The sequence below is a fragment of the Tachyglossus aculeatus genome, chromosome X2, assembly GCF_015852505.1.
Source record: "Tachyglossus aculeatus isolate mTacAcu1 chromosome X2, mTacAcu1.pri, whole genome shotgun sequence".
Taxonomy (NCBI): Eukaryota; Metazoa; Chordata; class Mammalia; order Monotremata; family Tachyglossidae; genus Tachyglossus; species Tachyglossus aculeatus.
Genome location: NC_052100.1, coordinates 2,326,682 through 2,345,630, shown reverse-complemented (window position 1 = coordinate 2,345,630; position 18,949 = coordinate 2,326,682). Strand labels below are relative to the sequence as shown.

Genomic DNA, 18,949 nt, shown 5'->3' with positions numbered 1-18,949 from the left:
GGAAATGCGGGCCCCACCGTGTGCTTTCCCTTGTGCTAGACCCCGAGAGGCTGATGGGGTGCTTGTGCGTGTAAATAAGTAAGACACGGCATTATAGTCCCGTAACTGTTTAGTTCTATTAAAACTCCAGTTTGCCGCCTTGGTGCGGAAATGCGGGCCCCACCGTGGTTCTGAATTTGAGGGACCTGATTTGAGATCAGGGTACGGACGGAGGCTTGGCAGCAGGTCGGTGGGGTTCCCCGCCACGGGGTCACCCCGTGACAGAGAGAAACGGAGGGGCTGCCAGGGAGCAGGCATTAAGGTGGGTTGGGGTGGTGGGGGGCGAAGCTGCGTGGTCTCCCCTGCCCTTTGCTGAGGGCATCGGGTGGCACTTCTGTGCCCTTCGCCTGGACTCTCGTGGGGTTCTGTTTTCCGTGGTTTTCCTGCCCGACGTGGGAGCTCAGCCGGGCTCCCTGCCTCAAAGCATCCCCCTAGAGAAGCAGCGTGGCGCAGTGGAAAGAGCCCGGGCTTTGGAGTCCGAGGTCATGGGTTCAGATCCCGGCTCCACCAATTGTCAGCTGGGTGACTTTGGGCAAGTCTCTGGGCCTCAGTTACCTCGTCTGGAAAATGGGGATGAAGACTGTGAGCCCCCCCGTGGAACAACCCGATCACCGTGTAACCTCTCCAGCGCTTAGAACAGTGCTTGGCACATTGTGCTGCCAACTTGTGCTTCCCAAGCACTTAGTACAGTGCTCTGCACACAGTAAGCGCTCAATAAATACGATTGATTAATAAATGCCATAAAAAATAAATAAATGAGTACTTCCTAAGCGCTTAGTACAGTGCTCTGCACACGGTAAGCGCTCAATAAATACGATTGATTGATTAATAAATGCCATAAAAAATAAATAAATGAGTACTTCCCAAGCACTTAGTACAGTGCTCTGCACACAGTAAGGCCTCTAGACCGTGAGCCCACAGTTGGGTAGGGACTGTCTCTACATGTTGCCAACTTGGACTTCCCAAGCGCTCAGTCCAGTGCTCTGCGCACAGTAAGCGCTCAATAAATATGATTGGTTGATTGATTAATAAATGCCATAAAAAATAAATAAATGAGTACTTCCCAAGCGCTTAGTACAGTGCTCCGCACACAGTAAGCCTTCTAGACTGTGAGCCCACTGTTGGGTAGGGACTGTCTCTACATGTTGCCAACTTGCACTTCCCAAGCGCTTAGTCCAGTGCTCTGCACACAGTAAGCGCTCAATAAATATGGTTGATTGATTGATTAATAAATAACATAAAAAAATAAATGAGTACTTCCCAAGCGCTTAGTATAGTGCTCTGCACACAGTAAGCCTTCTAGACTGTGAGCCCACTGTTCATTCATTCAATCGTATTTATTAAGTGCTTACTGTGTGCAGAGCACTGTACTAAGTGCTTGGGAAGTCCAAGTTGGCAACATGTAGAGACGGTCCCTACCCAACAACGGGCTCACAGTCTAGAAGGGGGAGACAGAGAACAAAACCAAACATATTAACAAACTAAATAGAATAAACATGCACAAATAAAATAGAGTAATAAATATGTACAAACATATCTACACTGTTGGGTAGGGACTGTCTCTACATGTTGCCAACTTGGACTTCCCAAGCGCTCGGCACAGTGCTCTGCACACAGTAAGTGCTCAATAAATATGATTGATTAATAAATGAGTACTTCTCAAGCGCTTAGTACAGTGCTCTGCACACAGCAGCGTGGCTCAGTGGAAAGAGCCCGGGCTTTGGAGTCAGAGGCCATGGGTTCGAATCCTGACTCCACCACATGTCTGCTGTGCGACTTTGGGCAAGTCACTTAACTTCTCTGGGCCTCAGTTCCCTCATCTGTAAAATGGGGATGAAGACTGTGGCCCCACATGGGACCACCTGATCGCCCTGTATCCTCCCCAGCGCTTAGAACAGTGCTTTGCACATAGTAAGCGCTTAACAAATGCCAATTACTATTTTTTTTCTGGACTGTGAGCCCACGGTTGGGTAGGGACTGTCTCCACACGTTGCCAATTTGCACTTTCCAAGCGCTTAAAGGTACAGTGCTCTGCGCACAGGAAGCGCTCAATAAATACGATTGATGGAATGAATGAATGAATGAATCTTCACCATCGAGGCGGCGCTTCCGGCGCCTGCCAGAGGGGCGGGGCGGGACTTCCGGCAGGGCCGCTCTTTCCGGCCGCGCGCGCGTCTCGGTGGTGGCGCTGAGGAGCGGCCCATGGCGGCCGTCGGCGGGGTTGAGGTGAGGCTGCTCCCACCCCCGGCCCTCACACGCTTCTTCCTTCCTCTCCCCCTCGCCCCCCTCCCCATCCCCCCCATCTTACCTCCTTCCCTTCCCCACAGCACCTGGATAGATGTATATATGTTTGTACAGATTTATTACTCTATTTATCTTGTCCATATCTATTCTATTTATTTTATTTTGTTAGTATGTTTGGTTTTGTTCTCTGTCTCCCCCTTTTAGACAGTGAGCCCACTGTTGGGTAGGGACCGTCTCTGTATGTTGCCAATTTGTACTTCCCAAGCGCTTAGGACAGTGCTCTGCACACAGTAAGCGCTCAATAAATACGATTGATTGATTGCTGACCCCCTTCCTTCCTCTCCCCCTCGTCCCCCTCTTCATCCCCCCCGCCTTACCTCCTTCCCTTCCCCACAGCACCTGTATAGATGTATATATGTTTGTACGTATTTATTACTCTTTTTTACTTGTACATATTTATTCTATTTATTTTATTTTGTCAATATGCTTTGTTTTGTTGTCTGCCTCCCCCTTCTAGACTGTGAGCTCGCTGTCGGGTAGGGACTGTCTCTATATGTTGCCGACTTGGACTTCCCAAGCGCTTAGTCCAGTGCTCTGCACATAGTAAGCGCTCAATAAATACGATTGATTGATTGATTGATTGCTGACCCCCTTCCTAGGGACTGTCCCTTCAAGTCCCTACTGAGAGCTCACCTCCTCCAGGAGGCCTTCCCAGACTGAGCCCCTTCCTTCCTCTCCCCCTCGCCCCCCTCTCCATCCCCTCCATCTTACCTCCTTCCCTTCCCCACAGCACCTGTATAGATGTATATATGTTTGTACAGATTGATTACTCTATCTGACTTGTACCTATCTATTCTATTTATTTTATTTCGTTAGTATGTTTGGTTTTGTTGTCTGTCTCCCCCTTCTAGACTGTGAGCCCACTGTTGGGTAGGGACTGTTTCTATATGTTGCCAACTTGTACTTCCCAAGCGCTTAGTACAGTGCTCTGCACACAGTAAGCGCTCAGTAAATACGATTGATTGATTGATTGATAACCCCCTTCCTTCCTCTCCCCCTCGTCTCCCTCTCCATTCCCCCCATCTTACCTCCTTCCCATCCCCACAGCACCTGTATAGATGTATATATGTTTGTACATATTTATTACTCTATTTATCTGACTTGTACATATCTATTCTATTTATTTTATTTTGTTAGTACGTTTGGTTTTGTTCTCTGTCTCCCGCTTCTAGACTGTGAGCCCACTGTTGGGTAGGGACCGTCTCTATATGTTGCCAACTTGGACTTCCCAAGCGCTTAGTCCAGTGCTCTGCACACAGTAAGCGCTCAATTCATTCATTCAATCGTCTTTATTGAGCGCTTACTGTGTGCAGAGCACTGTACTAAGCACTTGGGAAGTACAAGTTGGCAACATATAGAGACGGTCCCTGCCCAACAGTGGGCTTACAGTCTAGAAATATGATTGATTGATTGATTGATTCTTCCCACCCCGTGCGGCCTGCAGGCGGACCCGCCGCCCCGAGAAACCCCGGAGGACATCCTGCTGGAGGCGCCCGCCAACGGCATCGCCCTTCACCCGGCCCGGGACCTGCTGGCCGCCGGCGACGTGGACGGGGACGTCTTCGTGTGCGTGAACCGCCCAGGGCCCGGGGGGCGACAACCCTCAGGCTCACAATCAGTCAATATCAATCGTATTTATTGAGCGCTTACCGTGTGCAGAGCACTGGACTAAGCGCCTGGGAAGTCCAAGTTGGCAACATGTAGAGACAGTCCCTACCCAACAGCGGGCTCACAGTCTAGAAGCATAATAACCATCATCATCATGGCTCAGGCTCACAATCATAATCATCATCATCACCATGGCATTTATTAAGTGCTCACTATGTGCAAATCAATCAATCGTATTTATTGAGCGCCTGCTGTGTGCAGAGCACTGGACTAAGCACTTGGAAAGTACAAGTTGGCAACATATAGAGACAGTCCCTACCTAACAGTGGGCTCACAGTCTAGAAACATAATAACCATCATCATCATGGCTCAGGCTCGCAATCATAATCATCACCACCATGGCATTTACTCAGCACTTATTATGTGCAAATCAATCAATCATATTTATTGAGCGCTTACCGTGTGCAGAGCACTGGACTAAGCGCTTGGGAAGTACAAGTTGGCAACATGTAGAGACAGTCCCTACCCAACAGTGGGCTCACAGTCTAGAAGCATAATAACCATCATAATCATCATCATCACCATGGCATTTATTAAGTGCTTACTATGTGCAAATCAATCAATCGTATTTATTGAGCGCTTACTGTGTGCAGAGCACTGGACTAAGCGCTTGGGAAGTACAAGTTGGCAACATATAGAGACAGTCCCTACCCAACAGTGGGCTCACAATCTAGAAGCATAATCATCATCATCATCATCATCATCACCATGGCATTTATTAAGTGCTTACTATGTGCAAATCAATCAATCAGTCGTATTTATTGAGCGCTTACCGTGTGCAGAGCACTGGACTAAGCGCTTGGGAAGTACAAGTTGGCAACATATAGAGACAGTCCCTACCCAACAGTGGGCTCACAGTCTAGAAGCATAATAACCATCATCATCATGGCTCAGGCTCACAATCATAATCATCATCATCATCACCATGGCATTTATTAAGCGCTTACTATGTGCAAATCAATCAATCAGTCGTATTTATTGAGCGCTTACTGTGTGCAGAGCGCTTGGGAAGTACAAGTTGGCAACATAAGCACTGTTCTAAGCGCTGGGGAGGTAACACTAATAATAATAATAATGATGGCATTTGTTAAGCGCTTGCTATGTGCAGAGCACTGTTCTAAGCGCTGGGGAGGTAACACTCATAATAATAATAATAATGATGGCATTTGTTAAGCGCTGGGGAGGTAACAGTGATAATAATGATGGCATTTGTTAAGCGCTTGCTATGTGCAAAGCACTGTTCTAAGCTCTGGGGAGGTAACACTAATAATAATAATGACGGCATTTGTTAAGCGCTTGCTATGTGCAGAGCACTGTTCTAAGCACTGGGGTGGTAACAATAATAATAATAATGATGGCATTTGTTAAGCGCTTGCTATGTGCAAAGCACTGTTCTAAGCGCTGGGGAGGTAACAATGATAATGATGGTATTTGTTAAGCACTTGCTATGTGCAGAGCACTGTTCTAAGCGCTGGGGAGGTAATAATAATAATAATAATGATGGCATTTGTTAAGCGCTTGCTCTGTGCAAAGCACTGTTCTAAGCGCTGGGGAGGTAACAATAATAATAATAATAATGATGGCATTTGTTAAGCGCTTGCTATGTGCAAAGCACTGTTCTAAGCGCTGGGGAGGTAACAATAATAATAATAATGATGGCATTTGTTAAGCGCTTGCTATGTGCAAAGCACTGTTCTAAGCGCTGGGGAGGTAACAATGATAATAATAATGATGGTATTTGTTAAGCGCTTGCTATGTGCAGAGCACTGTTCTAAGCGCTGGGGAGGTAATAATAATAATGATGGCATTTGTTAAGTGCTTGCTCTGTGCAAAGCACTGTTCTAAGCGCTGGGGAGGTAATAATAATAATAATGATGGCATTTGTTAAGCGCTTGCTATGTGCAAAGCACTGTTCTAAGCACTGGGGAGGTAACAATAATAATAATAATGGCATTTGTTAAGCGCTTGCTATGTGCAAAGCACTGTTCTAAGCGCTGGGGAGGTAATAATAATAATGATGGCATTTGTTAAGCGCTTGCTATGTGCAAAGCACTGTTCTAAGTGCTGGGGAGGTAACAATAATAATAATGATAGCATTTGTTAAGCGCTTTCTATGTGCAAAGCACTGTTCTAAGCGCTGGGGAGGTAATAATAATAATGATGGTATTTGTTAAGCGCTTGCTATGTGCAGAGCACTGTTCTAAGTCCTGGGGAGGTAACAATAATAATAATAGTATTTGTTAAGTGCTTGCTATGTGCAGAGCACTGTTCTAAATGCTGGCGAGGTAACAGTAATACCATACCTGATCACCTTGTAATAATAATAATCATAGTAATGGCATTTGTTAAGTGCTATGTGCCAAGCACTGTTCTAAGCACTGGGGGGATACAAGGGGATCAGGTTGTCCCAGGTGGGGCTCACAGTCTTAATCCCCATTTTACAGATAAGGGAACAGAGGCACAGTGAAGTGACTTGCCCAAAGTCACACAGCTGACAAGTGGCAGAGCTGGGATAACTTGTAACCTCCCCAGCGCTTAGAACAGTGCTTTGCACATAGTAAGTGCTTAATAAATGCCATTAAAAAAAAAAATTAACCACCCGGGGCCCTCCTCCAAGCACCCATCGTGGACTGGGCTGTGTGGGGGGAGGCAGGCCAAGTGAGTGGAGCACAGCCCCACGTGGTCCCCACGGGCTTTCTTCCCATTGTACAGATGAGGGAACTGAGGCCCGGAGAAGCGAATAATAATGATAATATAATCTTAATAAGGGTGTTTGTTAAGCGCTTACTAGGGGCCGAGCACTGTTCTAAGCGCTGGGGGAGATACAAGGTCATCTTTTAGACTGTGAGCCCACTGTTGGGTAGGGACTGTCTCTATATGTTGCCAACTTGTACTTCCCAAGCGCTTAGTACAGTGCTCTGCACACAGTAAGCGCTCAATAAATACGATTGGTTGATCAGGTCTCACGTGGGGCTCGCTGTCTTCATCCCCATTTTACAGGTGAGGGAACTGAGGCCCGGAGAAGTGAATAATAATAATACTAATAATGGTATTTGTTAAGCGCTTACTATGGGCCAAGGACTGTTCTAAGCGCTGGGGGAGAGACAAGGGAATCAGGTTCCACGTGGGGCCCGCAGTCTTCATCCCCATTTTACAGGTGAGGGAACTGAGGCCCGGAGAAGTGAATAATAATACTAATGATGGTATTTGTTAAGCGCTTACTATGGGCCGAGCACTGTTCTAAGCGCTGGGGGAGAGACAAGGGAATCAGGTTCCACGTGGGGCCCGCAGTTTTCATCCCCATTTTACAGGTGAGGGAACTGAGGCCCGGAGAAGTGAATAATAATACTAATGATGGTATTTGTTAAGCGCTTACTATGGGCCGAGGACTGTTCTAAGCGCTGGGGGAGAGACAAGGGAATCAGGTTCCACATGGGGCCCGCAGTCTTCATCCCCATTTTACAGGTGAGGGAACTGAGGCCCGGAGAAGTGAATAATAATATTAATAATGGTATTTGTTAAGCCCTTCCTATGGGCCGAGCACTGTTCTAAGCGCTGGAGTAGATACAAAGGCATTAGTAAATACGATTGATGATGATGATAATTAGGTCCCACGTGGAGCTCACGAAATTGAGGCCTGGAGAAGTGAAGTGACTTACCCAAGGTAACGCAGCAGGCAAGTGGTGGAAGCAGGAGTAGAAACGACGTCCCCTGACTCCAAGTCCGTGCTCTTTCCACTAAGCCAAGCCGCTTCACCGTTATGTGAAGCCCACTGTTGGGTAGGGCCCGTCTCTATATGTTGCCAACTTGGACTTCCCAAGCGCTTAGTACAGTAAGCGCTCAATAAATACGATTGATTGATTGAATGAATGTAAATTCAGGGGATTAAATGGTCTAGGGGAAAAGGATTATCAGTAGTATTTATGTAGGGCTAACTAGGTGCAGAGCAGTGCAAGCTAGCTCTCTTCCTCCTTTCAAAGCCCTACTGAGAGCCCACCTCCTCCAGGAAGCCTTCCCAGACTGAGCCCCCTTTTTCCTCTCCTCCTCCCCATCCCCCCGGCCCTACCTCCTTCCCCTCCCCACAGCACCTGTATAGATGTTTGTACAGATTTATTACTCTATTTTACTTTTACACATTTACTATTCTATTTATTTTGTTAATGATGTGCATCTAGCTTTATTTTTATTTATTCTGATGACTCGACACCCGTCCACATGTTTTGCTTTGTCGTCCGTCTCCCCCTTCTAGACTGTGAGCCCGTTGTTGGGTAGGGACCGGCTCTATATGTTGCCATATGTTGCAGCGTGGCTCAATGGAAAGAGCCCGGGCTTTGGAGTCAGAGGTCATGGGTTCAAATCTCGGCTCCGCCAATTGTCAGCTGTGTGACTTTGGGCAAGTCACTTAATCAATCGATCGTATTTATTGAGCGCTTACTGTGTGCAGAGCACTGTACTAAGCGCTTGGGAAGTCCAAGTTGGCAACATATAGAGACAGTCCCTACCCAACAGTGGGCTCACAGTCTAGAAGACTTAACTTCTCTGTGCCTCAGTTCCCTCATCTGTAATAATAATAATAATAATAATAATGATGGCATTTGGGCTCACAGTCTAGAAGACTTATCTTCTCTGTGCCTCAGTTCCCTCATCTGTAATAATAATAATGATGGCATTTATTAAGCGCTTACTGTGTGCAAAGCACTGTTCTAAGCGCTGGGGGAGGTTACAAGGTGATCAGGCTGTCCCACAGGGGGCTCACAGTTTTAATCCCCATTTTACAGATGAGGTAGCTGAGGCACAGAGAAGTGACTTGCCCAAAGTCACACAGCCGACAATTGGCAGAGACGGGATTCGAACCCATGACCTCTGACTCCAAAGCCCGGGCTCTTCATCAATCAATCAATCAATCAATCGTATTTATTGAGCACTTACTGTGTGCAGAGCACTGTACTAAGCGCTCTTTCCACTGAGCCTCAACTGTGAGCCCCCCGTGGGACAACCTGATCACTTTGTAACCTCCCCAGCGCTTAGAACAGGGCTTTGCACATAGTAAGCGCTTAATAAATGCCATTATTATTATTCCCAAGTGCTTAGTACGGTGCCGCGCACACAGTAAGCGCTCAATAAATACGATTGAATGAATGAATTAAGGCTTGGGAGAATACCATACAACGGAGTTGGAAGACACGTACGGGGAGGGGGAGATGAGAGATTAGTCAGGGAAGGCTTCCAGGAAGAGGAGGGGTTTGAAGATGAAGGTGGCATGGTGGAGATGTGATTTTGGTAGGGGTTTTAAGATGGGGGAGTGTGGCGGTCTGTCAGATATCGAGGAGGAAGGAATTCCACCCCAACTCAACGGTTCTTCCTTCTCCCCACAGCTATTCCTATTCCTGCCTGGCCGGTGGGAATAAGGAGCTGTGGTCCTCGGGCCACCACCTCAAGTCATGTCGGGCTCTGGCTTTCTCCGCGGACGGGCAGAGTGAGTCGGGCCGGGGTGCCGGGGGGGAGAGGAGAAAGAGGAGGGCGAACCGACCGGGGTGGGGGGCCCGGGGGGGGGCGGCTCATCTCCCTCCTCTCCGCCCAGAGCTCTTCACCGTCTCCAAGGACAAAGCCATCCACACCCTGGATGTGGAAGAGGGCCGGCTGGTCCGGCGCAAATCTATGGCCCACAGGTGCGTGGGGGGGGTGAGGGAGGAAGTCTGGGTGCTGGGGAGAGGTAATTGTGGTTTTTGGTCGGCGCTTACTACGTGGCCAAAGTGCTGGGGCCGAGAAAGTCAAGCGAGACAGCCCCTGCCCCTCCTGGGACTCCCCGTCTAAGCAGAAGGGGTAATTGTGGTTTTTGGGCGGCGCTCACTATGTGTCAAACAGAGAGTATAATAATAATAATGGCATTTATTAAGCGCTTACTATGTGCAAAGCACTGCTCTAAGCGCCGGGGAGGTTACAAGGTGATCGGGTTGTCCCACGGGGGGTTCACAGTATTAATCCCCATTTTACAGGTGAGGGAACTGAGGCCCAGAGAAGTGACTTGCCCAAAGTCCCACAGCTGACAGTTGGCGGAGCTGGGATTTGAACCCATGACCTCTGACTCCGACGCCCCGGCTCGTTCCACTGAGCCACGCTGCTTCTGATGTGATTACCGTGAACGGGCCCTGGGGCTGAGCAGTGTCTGGCCCAGAGTGAGGATCAAATAATAATAATAATGGCATTTATTAAGTAAGCGCTTACTATGTGCAAAGCACTGTTCTAAGCGCTGGGGCGGTTACAAGGTAAGTACGAAGTGCTGGGGCAGAGAAAGTCAAGTTAGACAGCCCCTGCCCCTCCTGGGACTCCCTGTCTAAGGAGAAGGGGTATTGAGCCCCCATTTTACAGATGAAGCACAGAGAAGTAAAGGTCACACAGCAGACAAGAGGCAGAGCCGGGATTAGAACCCGACTTTCCTGACTCTTTCCCTGTGGTATTCGTGAGGCGCTTACTATGTGCTAAGGCACTGTTCTGAGCGCTGGGGTAGAAGCAGCGTGGCTCAGTGGAAAGAGCCCGGGCTTGGGAGTCGGAGGTCGTGGGTTCAAATCCCGGCTCCGCCACTTGTCGGCTGTGTGACTTTGGACAAGTCACTCGTCATCATCATCATCATCATCATCAATCGTATTTATTGAGCGCTTACTATGTGCAGAGCACTGTACTAAGCGCTTGGGAAGTACAAATTGGCAACATATAGAGACAGTCCCTACCCAACAGTGGGCTCACAGTCTAAAACTTAACTTCTCTGGGCCTCGTTACCTCATCTGTAAAATGGGGATTAAGACTGTGAGCCCCACCTGGGGCAGCCTGATCACCCTGTAACCTAACAGTGCTCTGCACATCGTAAGCGCTTAATAAATGCCATTATTATTGTACAAGTTAATCGGGTTGGGCGCGGTCCGTGTCCCACGGGGAGCTCCCCGTTTTACAGATGAGGTAGTAGAAGTCTAGCGCTTAGTACAGTGCTCTGCACATAGTAAGCGCTTAATAAATACGATTGATGAAGTCTAGAGAAGTGAAGTGACTTGTCCAGGGTCACACGGCGGACCAGCGTTCTCTCCACGAGGCTGGGCTGCCTGGAAGGGTAAAATCCCCAGGTTTTGGGGAAGGGGTGGGTACAGCGCTCACCCCCTCCTCCTCCTCCTCCTCCCCCAGTGCCCCCATCAACAGCCTGCTACTGGTGGACGAGCACAGCCTGGCCACGGGGGATGACGCGGGCCGCCTGCGCCTGTGGGACCAGCGGCGGGACGGGCCCTGCATGGACCTGCGCCAGCACGAGGAGTACATCGCCGACATGGCCCTCGACCCCGCCAAGAAGCTACTCCTCACCGCCAGGTCAGGGGGGAAAGGCTGGAGAAGCAGCGTGGCCCAGTGGAAAGAGCCCGGGTTTTGGAGTCGGAGGTCATGGGTTCGAATCCCGGCTCTGCCGATTGTCAGCTGTGTGACTTTGGGCAAGTCACTTAACTTCTCTGTGCCTCAGTTACCTCATCCGTAAAATGGGGGTGAAGACTGTGAGCCCCCCGTGGGACCTGATCACCTTGTAACCTCCCCAGCGCTTTGCACATAGTAAGTGCTTAATAAATGCCATTATTATTATTATAAGGTGGTGGCACGGGAGCCCCCCCACGCCTGATCTACTCTCCCAAGCGCTTAGTACAGTGCTCCGCGCATCCTAAGCACTCTAAACGTGAGCCCCCACAACCTATTTTGTAAGCTCCCAGGGCAAACACTGTGCCTACTTTCCGCCTTGTAGTCTCAAGCCCTGCACGGTTGAGAAGGCCCTCAGTAGTGCTGTTCTTTCATCCAGTATCAGAGGGCTCAGAGTACTAATTATTCACCTACCTGAAGATCAATCAATCGTGTTTATTGAGCGCTTACTGTGTGCAGAGCACTGTACTAAGCGCTTGGGCTTGGGGAGTACAAGTCGGCAACATGTAGAGACAGCCCCTACCCAACAGTGGGCTCACAGTCGAGAAGGGGGAGACAGAGAACAAACCCAAACATATTAACAAAATAGATATGTACAAGTAAAATAAATGAAGATTAGTTAGCCAGTCCTGTTTGAGTGCTTACTGTGTGCAGAGCGCTGTACTAAGTGCTTGGAGGAGTCCAGTATAACAGTCGGTGGATATTTGCTGTCCCTAGCGAGCTTAGTTTACAGCCATTAATATATGTATTTCAGTACATACTGTGTGCAGAGCGCTGTACTAAGTGCTTGGAGGAGTCCAGTATAACAGTCGGCAGACATTTGCTGTCCCTAGCGAGCTTAGTTTAGACATTAATATATGTATTTAAGTACATACAGTGGGGCTGAGGTAGGAGGAATAAAGGGGGCAGAGGAAATGAGGGCCTAGTCAAGGAAGGCATCTTGGAGGAGGTGAGGCTTTGAAGGTGGGGAGAGTGAGAGTTTGGCATAGGTGAAGGCGGAGGGTGTTTCAGGCCAGAAGCAGGGCGCATGTCTAGTGCCAGGGTAAATGCTTCTGGGAGAGCTCATCCGCTATTCTTGATTTGTATTTTTCATTAAGGGGAAGGCACCGTACTAAGTGCTGGAGTCGATACAAGCTAATCAGATAGTCTTAATTCCCTTTTTACAGATGAGGTAAGAGGTCCAGAGAAGTGAAGTGCCTTGCTCAAGGCGAGTGGCAGAGCTGGGATTAGATCCCAGGCCCGTGCCCCACTCCTTTGTTGACGGCTTGTGCCCTTTGCTCTCTCCACCACAGCGGGGACGGCTGCCTTGGCGTCTTCAACATCAGGCGGCGGCGCTTCGACCTGCTGTCGGAGCCCCAGGCCAGCGACCTCACCTCCGTCGTCCTCATGAAGGTCTCTGCCCACCCACCCCACCAGGGTCGATGCCCCCCATCTTCCGCCCCCCAGCCCACGGCCCTGACTCCTCCCCGTTCCCTTGCAGAGGGGTAAGAAGGTGGCCTGCGGCTCCAGCGACGGGACCATTTATCTCTTCAACTGGGACGGCTTCGGGGCCACCAGCGACCGCTTCGCCCTGAAGGCCGAGTCCGTGGACTGCATGGTGCCCGTCACTGACCACCTGCTGTGCACGGGGGCCACCGACGGCCTCATCAGGTGGGCCTGGCGGGGGGGCACGGAGGCCCACGAGGGGTGGGCAGACCCCCTCCTGACCAGTCTCTCCCGCCCCGCAGGGCAGTGAACATCCTCCCGAACCGCGTGGTGGGCAGCGTGGGGCAGCACGCCGGCGAGCCCATCGAGCAGCTGGCCCTGGCCCGGTGCGGTCGCCTCCTGGCCAGCAGCGGCCACGACCAGCGCCTCAAGTTCTGGGACGTGGTGTCGCTGCGCTCGCTGGTGGTGGACGACTACCGGCGGCGCAAGAAGAAGGGCGGCCCGCTCAAGGCCCTGAGCACCAAGGCCTGGGGCGGCGATGACTTCTTCGCCGGCCTGCGCGAGGAGGCCGAGGCCCCGGCCCCAGAGGACGGAGAGGCGGGTGACGACAGCGACTGAAAACAGTCAGGACTTGGCGGTGAGCAGGACTGAGAGCTTCGGAAGAGGGGGTTCGAGGCCCCCAATCCTTCCTTCTAACTCAGGGAGGCCTTACCTGCTCGGGGCTGGGACTTTTTGGGAGGAAGAGAGGGGATTTAGAGACGCTCTCTCAAGGGGCGCAAGGCACGTGGTCCCTCCCTCCCCCCTCGTCTCACGCATCACGATTCGGGACAGGAACGAAATGCTTTAATAAATACAAGCAAGAGGCAATCAGCCCACACAGCCTTAGGCCCCGGGCCCATACCCAACGGAACGGGGGCGGAGAGAACATCTGCCCCGGAGTAAACCAACAAACCAGAAGGAAACAGGTGCAGGGGGAGCGGGAGGCGGGCCAGGGGGAGGAAGGCGGCCGGTTCCAGCTCCGTGGCGGCTCCATCGCCCCGTCCCTCTTGGCGCGGGCTCCTTCACCCTGCGGGGAGGAGGGGAAAAGCCCCTGCCTCCCAACTTTCACCCTCTCACCTCGCTGCCGCCCGGGCCCAAACCAAGTCCCCGGCGGAACCTGGAGGTGAGGTTTCGGGTGCCATCCACGCTTTTGGACCCCCTGCCGAGAGAACACAAGGAGGGTGGGTGTGTGGGTTCTTCCTTCTTTCCCCCACCCCCCCTGCTTGTCCCCACTCGCCTCCGGACTCACCTAGAACGTCCAGCAGGCGCAAAGCCACCGCCTCCTTGGCGGCCTCGTGCTCGTTCTGCCCGCCGTGGTCCACTGCCACCCACATCAGCCCGCTGAAGGGCACGGCGTGGCCAGGGATGACCACCTGGTACCAGAAGTAGTACCAGCCCGTGAGGCTTGACCCCAGGCACTTGGTGAGGAACACAGGGGCGCCCAGCTGCTGGCGCTGGCACAGCCCGTGCAGAGCTGCCAGGGCACAGGCCGGGGGCCCCCCGTCCTCAGGCCCTGCCCATGGGGCCGGGCTCGGGGGAGGACTGCTGGGCTCCCCGGCGCCCTGTAAGCGCAGTTGCTGTTTCAGCTCCGGCTTCAGCCAGTCCACGGTCACCTGCTCTCCACCCAGCCACAGGTGCCCTGGCAGAGGGGACAGGAAAAGAGGGGGAGTCAGTCAATCCCAGTTCCTCGGCACTCAGGGTAAGTGCTTGGGAGTGTACAGCACAACAGACACAGTCCCTGCCCACAACCTGGAAGGGGGACATATTACAGAGTTGTACGGGAGTGCTTTGGGCCTGAGTCGGGGGGCGGTGAATAAAGGGAGCAAGTCAGGGCAAGCTTCATTCATTCAATCCTATTTACTGAGCACTTACTGCGTGCGCGGTACTTAGCCCTTGGGAGTGTAGGATATAATAATCAGACACATTCCCCACCCACAACAAGCTTGCAGTCTAAGAGAGGGAGACATTATCTCGTATCTGCCCCAGCGCTTAGAACAGCGCCTGGAACACTTAACAGACACCATAATCAACTACTGCTAATATAAGTTACAAGTATGTATGTAAGAGCTGGGGGGCTGGGAGAAGAGGGGTGAATAACGGGAGCAAGTCAAGGGGATGCAGGAGGGAGGGGGAGAAGAACACTTGGGGCAGCGCTCCACGCACAGCAAGTGCTTAATAAACGCTACTTGTGTGAAAGAAGAAAGGAGGGCTTAGTCAGGGAAGGCTTCCTGGAGGAGGGAGGTAGACCTTCCAGAAGTAACAGCAGCATGGCTTAGTGGCAAGAGCCGGGGCTTGGGAGTCGGAGGTCGTGGGTTCTAATCCCCGCTCCGCCCCTTATCCCAGCTATGTGACTTTGGGCGAGTCACTTCACTGTGCCTCAGTTACCTCATCTGTAAAATGGGCATTAAGACGGTGAGCCCCATGGGGGACAACCTGATTGCCTGGTACCTACCCCAGGATTTAGAAGGGTGCTCTCGGCCCTTAGTAAGGGCTTGATACCGTCATTCTTATCATTACAGTGCTCAGCCCGTAGTAAGGGCTTAGTACTGTCATTAGAGAAGCAGCGTGGCTCAGTGGAAAGAGCACAGGCACGGGTTCTGATCCCGGCTCCGCAACTTGCCAGACGTGTGGCCGCGGGCCAGTCACTTCCCTTCCTCTGGGCCTCATCTGGAAGATGGGGACGAAGACCGAGCCCCCCCGAGGGACAACCCGATCACCCGGTCGGCCTCCCCGGCGCTCCGAACAGCGCCTCGCGCCTAGGAAGCGCTCGGTAAACACCACCACCATCATCATCATCACCGTCACGACCACTACGGCGTTGGTCGGGAGGAGGGTGGCGGGCTGACCTTCGACGAGGAGCTTCTTGGCCATGGCGGCGGCGCGGTGGGAGGAGAAGCGGAGCAGGGCGATGTTGTCGGGGGGCCTGAGGGGGCTGGGCAGGAGGGCGGCGCCGGTGAGGGCCCCGGCCAGCGGGTGCAGGGCCCGGAGCAGGGCCCGGCGGGGCAGGGCGCTGGGCAGCCCGTCGAGGCACAGCTCGCACTTCTCGGTGCTGCGGCAGACGAGCAGCGGGCAGGCGGGCCGCAGCGGGTGGTTGTGCAGGGCCGCGATGGCCGCCTGCGCCCCGCGCCGGGAGCTGTAGCGCGCGTAGGCGAAGCCCCGGTTGAGCCCGCTGAAGGTCATCATCAGGCGGAACTCGTAGAGGCGGCCCACCCGCCCGAACAGCGGGATCAGCTGGTGCTCGTACACGTCCTGCGGCAGCCGCCCGATGAACACCTCCGACCCCGGGGCCGGCGGGCCGCCCACCCAGCCTAGGGAGGGAGGGACGGAGGGACGGAGGGCGCGGAGGGACGGAGGGAGGGCACAGGGACGGAGGGAGGGCACACCGGACAGGTGAGAGGGCAGAGAGGAGGAGGGGAGAGAGGAGGAGGAGAGGAGAGAAAGGAGAGGGAAAAGGAGGGGGAGAGGAGAGAAAGGAGAGGGAAAAGGAGGGGGAGAGAAGAGAAAGGAGAGGGAAAAGGAGGAGGGAGAGAAGAGAAAGAAGAGGGAAAAGGGGGGGAGAGAAGAGAAAGGAGAGGGGAAAGGAGAGGGAAAAGGAGGAGGGAGAGAAGAGAAAGGAGAGGGAAAAGGGGGGGAGAGAAGAGAAAGGAGAGGGAAAAGGAGGGGGGAGAGAAGAGAAAGGAGAGGGAAAAGGAGGGGGGAGAGAAGAGCAGGGTGAAGCAAAAGGAGGGGGCGGGCAGAGACAGGAGTGGGAAAAGGAGGGGGGAGGGAAGAGAAAGGAGAGGGAAAAGGAGGGGGGAGAGAAGAGAAAGGAGAGGGAAAAGGAGGGGGGAGAGAAGAGAAAGGAGAGGGAAAAGGAGGGGGAGGGAAGAGAAAGGAGAGGGAAAAGGAGGGGGGAGAGAAGAGAAAGGAGAGGGAAAAGGAGGGGGGAGAGAAGAGAAAGGAGAGGGAAAAGGAGGGGGAGAGAAGAGAAAGGAGAGGAAAAAGGAGGAGAGAAGAGAAAGAGAAGAAAAAACGGAGGAGAGAAGAGAAAGGAGAAGAAAACGGAGGAGAGAAGAGAAAGAGGAGAAGAAAAAGGAGGAGAAAAGAAAGATGAAGAGGCGAGAAGGAGCAGAGGGGGAAAAAGAGAAAGAGGCGGAGAGAAGGAGAGACGAAGAGGCGGGGAGAAGGACAGACGAAGAGGCGGGGAGAGGAGAGACGAAGAGGCGGGGAGAAGGACAGACGAAGAGGCGGGGAGAAGGACAGACGAAGAGGCGGGGAGAAGGACAGACGAAGAGGCGGGGAGAAGGACAGACGAAGAGGCGGGGAGAAGGACAGACGAAGAGGCGGGGAGAAGGACAGACGAAGAGGCGGGGAGAGGAGAGATGAAGGGGAGAGGAGAGATGAAGGGGAAAGTTAGAAGAGAGGAAGAGTCGAGAGGAGAGGAAGAGTCGAGGGGGGGAAGAGTCGAGGGGGGGAAGAGTCGAGGGGGGGGAAGAGTCGGGGGGGGGGAAGAGTCGGGGGGGGAAGAGTCGAGGAGGGGGGGGAAGGGTCGAGGAGGGGGGAAGGGTCGAGGAGGGGGGAAGGGTCGAGGAGGGGGGGAAGGGTCGAGGAGGGGGGGAAGGGTCGAGGAGGGGGGGACGGGTCGAGGCGGGGGGGGCAGGATCGAGGAGGGGGGGAAGGGTCGAGGAGGGGGGGAAGGGTCGAGGAGGGGGGAAGGGTCGGGGGGGAAGAGTCGAGGAGGGGGGGAGAGTCGGGGGGGAAGAGTCGAGGAGGGGGGGAAGAGTCGGGGGGGGGAGAGTCGGGGGGGGAGAGTCGGGGGGGAAGAGTGGGGGGGGAAGAGTCGGGGGGGGAAGAGTCGGGGGGGGGAAGAGTCGGGGGGGAAGAGTCGAGGAGGGGGGGAAGAGGGTCGAGAAGGGGGGGAAGGGTCGAGAAGGGGGGGAAGGGTCGAGAAGGGGGGGAAGGGTCGAGAAAGAGAGGAAAAGTCGAGAAGGTGAGGAAGAGTCGAGAAGGAGAGGAGGTGGAAAAGGGGGGAGAAGAGGAGGGAGTCAGTAGGGGCACCCAGTCTTTCTTGAGCGCTGACTATACAGGGAACCAGACTGAGCGTTTGAGAGAGCGCCATGGAACCATCAGCAGCCACCCCCTGCCCACAAGGAGTCTACAGTCTAGAACGGGAGATGGCCGTTAATAGGAATGGGACAGTCACGGGGCTGGGTCGGACAACGGCAGCGGGGTCGGGGTGACGCAGAAGGCAGCAGGAAAAGAGGGGAGGCCCCCCCAAGCCTGGGGCCTACTGCTCCTCGCTGTGCTTGGCGGGGGAAAATGGGGGATGGGTCTTTGGGGGGGAAGGCTTCGCCTTGGCCGGGGTGGGGGGGGTGGGGTGGGCGTTACCTGGGGGAGGCCCGCCGTACTTCCTCTGGCCGTTCACCTGCACCAGCCGGATCCCCGTCTCCCGCAGCCAGGCCTCCAGCGCCGCCTTGTTGGCCGGGTTGACCTGGTCGCACCACAGCTGGGGGGAAGAAGGGACGGGGGCCATAGTAAGCGCCTAATAAATGCTATTTAAAAAAATAATAATAACAATAGGGGTCCGCCCTCTCCGGGGGGTCGCCCCTCTGAACCCGCCCTACCTTAGCCTCCGGCTCGGACTCCATGGCTGCACCGCACGCGCCCCGCCGACGACGCCCCTTTATAGCCGGGGCCCGCGGAGGGGGGGAGGGGGGCCCGCGCTCCCATTGGCCCGCGGGGGACAGGCCACGCCCCCCTGAGGCGGGAGGGAGGGGGAGCCCGCGCTCCCATTGGCCCGCGGGGACCAGGCCACGCCCCTCGGAGGTGGGAGGGAGGGGCCGGGCCTGCGGGGGAGCGCGAGGACGGGGCCAGTGCGCGTGCGCGCCGGCGCGGGGCCGCAGGTGTGAAGCCCTGAGGGGACGGTAATGGCGGAGCCCGGCCTTGATGACCGTGGCGGTAGTTTAAGCGCTCCCTCTGTGCCCAGCAATCAATCATCAATCAATCGTATTTATTGAGCGCTACTTTGTGCAGGGCACTGTACTAAGCG

At 53.7% G+C, this 18,949-nt stretch overlaps 2 protein-coding genes across 2 annotated transcripts; one reads left to right on the top strand and one right to left on the bottom strand.

The window, feature by feature from the left end:
- Positions 1 to 2,234: 2,234 nt before the first annotated feature.
- On the top strand, positions 2,235 to 13,761 carry WDR55 (WD repeat domain 55). The gene is made up of 8 exons (XM_038770957.1): positions 2,235 to 2,265; positions 3,788 to 3,909; positions 9,387 to 9,487; positions 9,593 to 9,680; positions 11,185 to 11,364; positions 12,750 to 12,849; positions 12,938 to 13,107; positions 13,185 to 13,761. Exons 1-8 carry the CDS (start codon positions 2,242 to 2,244, stop codon positions 13,498 to 13,500), a joined length of 1,101 nt encoding a protein of 366 aa, XP_038626885.1. The 5' UTR covers positions 2,235 to 2,241; the 3' UTR covers positions 13,501 to 13,761.
- Positions 13,704 to 18,548, bottom strand: DND1 (DND microRNA-mediated repression inhibitor 1). The gene is made up of 5 exons (XM_038771475.1): positions 18,525 to 18,548; positions 18,289 to 18,406; positions 15,768 to 16,229; positions 14,171 to 14,560; positions 13,704 to 14,080 (listed from the first exon to the last, which is right to left on the bottom strand). The coding sequence occupies exons 1-5, from the start codon at positions 18,546 to 18,548 to the stop codon at positions 13,995 to 13,997; spliced, it is 1,080 nt and encodes a 359-aa protein (XP_038627403.1). The 3' UTR covers positions 13,704 to 13,994.
- Positions 18,549 to 18,949: the final 401 nt, after the last annotated feature.